The sequence below is a fragment of the Harpegnathos saltator genome, unplaced genomic scaffold (assembly GCF_003227715.2).
Source record: "Harpegnathos saltator strain DR-91 unplaced genomic scaffold, Hsal_v8.6 scaffold837, whole genome shotgun sequence".
NCBI lineage: Eukaryota > Metazoa > Arthropoda > Insecta > Hymenoptera > Formicidae > Harpegnathos > Harpegnathos saltator.
Window position 1 is genome coordinate 187,881 of NW_020230690.1, and position 6,220 is coordinate 194,100.

A 6,220-nucleotide genomic window follows, 5' to 3' on the forward strand; every position below is an offset into this window, starting at 1 on the left:
GACGCGAGAGTGCGCTTCAGCTGATTTCTTATACAGCGACGGATCTGAACGTATCGCGATCGTCGCCTCGGCCGCTGAGCGCGGAGCAGTGGCAGGGGAACGGTGGGAGTCACCTCTTGAATTTCGCCCGAAATGTGCAGATCGTCTCCAGCTCTGTTGTAGCTCTGTTCAAGAGATCTATCTAATGGTCTTATCAGTTTAACCTTGAGTGACGTTGCCAAGGTCAGGTCAAAGTCAACTTAATTTTTAAAAATAGAAACTGCCATATTTTATTACATTATCCTTTTCTACCAATTAATTTTAACAACTTTTATCTGAAACATTTTTTTATTTGTCTAATATTTTCTGAAATATTTAAGGAAAACTCGGTAACTTTCTCAATATTTAATTTACGATATTTCGCTAACAATTTGTCAGAAAAGAAAATACTAGATTTTTTTATTCTATTTGGTCTCAAGAATATTATTACAATATACAATACAAGAATATTGTTACAATAGCGCCTTTTGTTAATTTGATGATTTTGAAATTTCCAAAGATCAATAAGTTAACAAAAGGTATGACATTATTGTAACAATATATTTTTGAGACGAAATAAGATAAAAAAGTCTAGTACTATTTTTTCTTTCGACAAATAATTAGCGAGATATTGTAAGTTAAATATTGAAAAAGTTACTGAGTTTTTCTTAAACATCTCAAAAAATATTAGGCAAATGAAAAATGTTTCAGACAAAAGTTATTAAAACTAATTGGTAGAAAAAGATGATGTAATAAAGAAATGGGGGTTTCCCCATTTAAAAAAGTTAAGTCGACCTTGACCTGATCTTAGCAACGCCACTCAAAGTCAAACTGATAAGAATAATAGATAGACTAATAGATAGACCTCTTGAAATCTTACAACATTCGTATTTAACATTTTTTTCTAAAACGTAACCACTCTAAGATATTCAGGAGGTCCCGGGACTTTTTATACACCCTATATATCGCTCTACAAAGTATAATTGAAAACGCTGTATGATAGACATCGTATAGCGTGAAACATGTAATAAGTAAAATTGCATGACTTTCTATACAGCGATGTCTCACGTGGGTTGTAGGAACGCGGCAGCAACACGCGAGATCGTTTATCAGCTGTTAGTTGCTCGCTAGCTCGTAAGGTTCATTAATGATTACACGCAGGAGCATCGCACATTTTACACAAATTTAGCCCTTATAGACATCACAAATATATATAGCTCTACATTTTTCCGCGTCTTATTCGCAATTTGACGAGATTAAAAGATTTTCTTAGTGCAGTGAAGTTTCTATATGTTGGTTTGCTTCCTAGCTTATTTCGACGACGAATCATCCAAGGTCTTTTGTGCGGTTTACGATCCAATCGAGGAAACTGTGACGAATTGCGTATAAAATTCCACGACCGGCGAACGTAAGTTCTCTCTTACATATTACGCTTTACGATATCAAAGCTAGATTTGTGTGTTCAATACAGTGTTTACTATTTGAATATCTCGGTTATTGACTGAATACTCGAATTCTTCAGTATTATTACTCAGATATTTAAGTATTAAAATATTTCTCAAATTATTCGAATATTCAAGTATTACCCTAGTAATAGAAGATTTTGAATACTATAAAGTATTTGATCAACAAGTATTTGATCATCAAAATTTTATTATCAAAATATTATTATAATATTATTAATATATTAATATCGGTTACTCGTATGATACTCGGATAGTATTAATATTATATTAATATCAACCGAGTAACCAAATTTTTAACCGAATAGTTTTAACCGAATTTATTCAGATCTGAGTGTCTCAAATGTTCAAATATTATTCATATATCTTATAGAAATACCTAGTTTATATTGACGACGTGAGTCTTTATTATATACTAAACAGAAATATATATTACTCATAATACAAATAGCTTAAAAATAAAAACGAATATAACTCGTTGTCAGCGAAAGGAGATCGAACATATTGTTGAATATTCGTTTATTCCGTTGTGCGAATTATTTGATACTTGATCTTATAGCAGATGTAATTGCAAATGAAACCACGAAACAAGGGATTAATTCCCGACTAACATTTTAATGCTTATCAGTGTTCGCTATAATTCACGTCAATTTATTTGTTTAGATTCGTTTGGGACGACATAAGATGGTATGGCACGTGAGATGCTTGAAAGACGCGGTGATGCCTATCATATGGCTCAATTGTATATTTTGCATGGGAGTGTTCGAGATACCCTTGCATCGACCACGATTTTCTTTAAGTATTATCTACGCTGTCACGATGGTGATCGGGTACTTCGTTTTGCTGTACAATGGAATTGTCATTTTTGAGGAAACGTTCAATTGTAATCTGGCTCTATTTTATTGCGTTGTGGTCGTCAATATTTTAGTTGCTACTCTATCCATAATCTTATTCTGGTGCAAATCACAGGTATGTCTTTCTGCATGTCTTATTGGACGTAATATTATTTCATGTCAAATTATAAATATCATAATCAATATTAAAATCACAAATAAAAAGGCAATCAGAAAAAACCCAACACTTCCGAAAAATATCTTTTACTAACTCTTAAGAAATACATTTTCCTATTGAATATTGATTACATAGTAAAATTTATCAAGGTAAAAGTGTGTTTCAATTCTTCTGCCAGTGATTAAATTGTTTTATAAAATCACCATTTTATTAATTGATATAATATAACATAAATTTAACCGATATGAATTAAATCAATAATCGGACTTAATGTTTTAAGAATTTCAGTATGTTACTTAAGAGACTCAGTCTTGTAGACGACACCTTGGAAGCATTGGGTGTAAAAAAAAATTATCGGAAAATCTTTTGCGACGTACTTTGGTGCATGGCCATTTGGGTAGCGTGCATGATGTTACTGAACATCATGCATCTAGTATGGATATGGCGTGACAATGGATATTTAAGCAATCTTTACACAGCCTTGTGCTTCGGTTTCCCGATTATGATTAATTCCGTGGTGGATGTCACTTTTAGTTCGCTGATTAGGCAAGTAACATATCCTTCCAGGAGAGAGACAAGGGGAAGAGATGGAGGATAGGGAAGGGGGGAAAGAGAGAGGAGGGAGAGAGAGAGAGAATTAATTGACTAACATATATCGCGAAAAACCCAAAATAATGTATTTATAAGGCATCCCACGAGAAATTGCTGAAACTAAACTAATTAGTTCTCCCTTCCTTTAAAACGGGTTTTAAGGTTAATAGTTGTCCGTCTGAAGGTCTGTAGTTTTTTTCTGGTTGTCATAGAAACAATGATAGAAGTTTATGCGTGTCATCATGAGCTATCTCATGACGGAAGAAAAGGTCTATTTTATCGAGTGCTCTTCCTTTTTCCAGGAAAAATATATAGTAGTTCTTATAAAAGGTTCCGTATGAACACATAACGGAACACATAAAATTATGAGAGAAAACACACTGAAGAGGTTAGAATTCATTAATTATTTAAATTTAGGCGTCACATCACTCTATTTTTTGGCAATAAATCTGCATTAATATAATTTTTTGTGCTGTTGTTAACAGAATTACGTTAACAGAATTATCCATAATTTTATACCATATGAAACTATCCAAGATCGTAGACACAATCTCTCATGTCTTTCTATGTCTGTAGTTGCAGAAGAAGATATTGAAAAAATTAAGAATTATTTTGAACAAAATCCAAATACTTCCATTCGGAAAGTTGTCTTTCAAATACGAGGATAGTTTGATAAGTCAGTGACTTTTTTAATAAAAGATATTTTTTTCGGCAAATAAGCGTTTTATTTCTCAACGTATTAGTCTCCTTTTAGCTCGATACATTTAGTCCACCGTTTTTCCAATTTTTTTATTCCTTCCAAATAATAGGTTTTCTCAAGGCCCTCAAAATAGGCGTTTGTTTCAGTGATGACCTCTTCATTCGACCCAAATCTCTTACCGCCCAGCCATTTCTTCAGGTTTGGAAACAGGAAATAGTCGCAGGGGGCTAAATCTGGTGAATATGCTGCATGGAGTAGCAGTTCGTAGCCCAATTTATGGATTTTTGCCATGGTGACTACACACGTGTGCACCCGTGCATTGTCCTGATGGAACAGCACTTTTTTCTTCGCCAAATGCGGTCGTTTTTGTTTCAAATCAATATCGAATCTGTCTAAAAGCTCTGAATAATATTCGCCGGTGATCGTTTTACCCTTTTCAAGGTAATCGATGTGAATGATACCGCGTGCATCCCAAAAAACTGTGGCCATGACCTTATTGGCCGACAGACCCACCTTGGCCTTCTTTGGTGCACGTTCACCCGAAGAAACCCACTGTCTTGATTGTTCCTTGGTCTCTGGTGTGGTGTGATGGATCCATGTTTCGTCTATGGTAACGAAACGGCGCAAAAACTCGTTCGGATTGCGGCTGAACATCGCCAAACACTCCTTTGAAATGGTCACACGGTTGCGCTTATGATCGAGTGTGAGCAATCGCGGCACCCATCGCGCGGATAGCTTTTTCATGTCCAAATATTCATGTAAAATGTGATGTACCCGCTCAGTTGAGATGCCTACAGCCTCAGCCACTTCACGCACTTTCATTCTCCGATCGTCCAATATCATTTCATGGATTTTATCGATGATTTCTGGCGTGACGACCTCTTTTGGGCGACCTGAACGTTCGGCGTCACTTGTGCTGGTACGACCACAACGGAACTCAGTAAACCACTTCTTAACCATTGAAATTGATGGTGCAGAGTCCCCATAGTATTTATCAAGCTTTGTCTTGGTTTCGGTGATGGTTTCTTTACGCAAAAAATAATGCTTAATCAGCACACGAAATTCACTTTTTTCCATTTTCGTTAAAATTCACGAGGTTGTCTGCTTTCAATGGCTGTCAAACACTAACTAAATGGCGCAGCTTGCCCAAACTTGTACAAACAGTAGTCTATTAATAGATGGCAGTTGACGGGAGCAGTGCTGCATTTAAAGTTACTGCGCGGAAAATTCAAAAAGTCACTGACTTATCAAACTGCCCTCGTATTAAGTATCAAAAACAATGATATATAGGATTTTAAAACATTTCCTGAACACGCATCCGTAAAAATAACATCTCATCAATTGCTAACTGAATGCACTATAACGAAACGTGGAATTTTACAAGACAATAAATAGAATGCTTGAAAATGGAAATCTTAATGAAAAATTGATAATTTACATAGACGAAGTTAAATCTGGCTAAATGACATTAAAGATAATTGTTATGTCGGAAATCTAAATGTGCCAGATTTATTAATAGTTATTAAAAAGGTTGTCGGATATTAAAGACGACATGATGGAATAAATTTTTACGAGTTTTCGTGAAAAAAATTGAATTTTGTATAAATGTAGATGGTGCGCACTTCGAAAATGTTTATCACTAGCTTTGATCATTATTATATTTTTTATCATTCTTCACAAAAAAAATAAATTGATACAGTGATATTTTTAAAATATTACTTATCCCCATTAAAAACTGCAGACTTTCTTTTTTTCAACATAATTACTGCTTTTACAATAACTGAATACGTTCGAAAAGGACAGCTGATTAGTTTTAGCAACTTCATATGGGATACCCTGTACAATTCTACCTATAAATGATATGAAATGAAATTCCAACTTTATTTTTAAAATATGACGCGAAATTTGCAATTGTACAGATGTATCAAATCGAAGTTCCGATATACGAACATTTTGATTAACAACATAGTGCTTTCCACGAACAACGAGAATGTCTTGAAAATCCATAACAAGCCCAAGGACACGCCCGTGGCAATAGTCACGTCGAACTACAAAAACAACAAGGATATGATAAAACATCTCTTGCAGACGCTCAAGTAAGATCGATATTACTAAAAATAGAGAGAGAGAGAGAGAGGAGAGAGAGAGAGAGAGAGAGAGAGAGAGAGAGAGAGAGAGAGAGAGAGAGAGAGAGAGAGGAGAGAGAGGAGAGAGAGGAGAGAGAGGAGAGAGAGGAGAGAGAGGAGAGAGAGGAGAGAGAGGAGAGAGAGGAGAGAGAGAGGGAAAGAGAGAGAGAGAGAGAGAGAGAGAGAGAGAGAGATCTTTTATGTTGTAAAACAATTATGCATCAGCGTTATAACGTAATTTCTATACATACACGTATCCTTATTCGACGAATTATCGTATAATTGTGATCTTTAATTACACAGGTCTACAG

General features: G+C 35.0%; 1 protein-coding gene across 1 annotated transcript; it reads left to right on the top strand.

Annotated features, from left to right (window-relative positions):
* Window positions 1-1,103: 1,103 nt before the first annotated feature.
* On the top strand, window positions 1,104-5,908 carry LOC109504486 (uncharacterized). The gene is made up of 4 exons (XM_019844556.1): window positions 1,104-1,426; window positions 2,145-2,450; window positions 2,773-3,038; window positions 5,703-5,908. The coding sequence occupies exons 2-4, from the start codon at window positions 2,166-2,168 to the stop codon at window positions 5,881-5,883; spliced, it is 732 nt and encodes a 243-aa protein (XP_019700115.1). The 5' UTR covers window positions 1,104-1,426; window positions 2,145-2,165; the 3' UTR covers window positions 5,884-5,908.
* Window positions 5,909-6,220: the final 312 nt, after the last annotated feature.

What these genes read in the sequence shown, in the direction of transcription:
- LOC109504486 (XM_019844556.1), top strand. Translation starts at nt 2,166, where the DNA reads ATGGTATGGCACGTGAGATGCTTGAAAGACGCGGTGATGCCTATCATA. An exon ending in TATTCTGGTGCAAATCACAG is followed by an intron (nt 2,451 to 2,772) that starts GTATGTCTTTCT and finishes TAATGTTTTAAG; the next exon opens with AATTTCAGTATGTTACTTAA. An exon ending in ACTTTTAGTTCGCTGATTAG is followed by an intron (nt 3,039 to 5,702) that starts GCAAGTAACATA and finishes GCAATTGTACAG; the next exon opens with ATGTATCAAATCGAAGTTCC.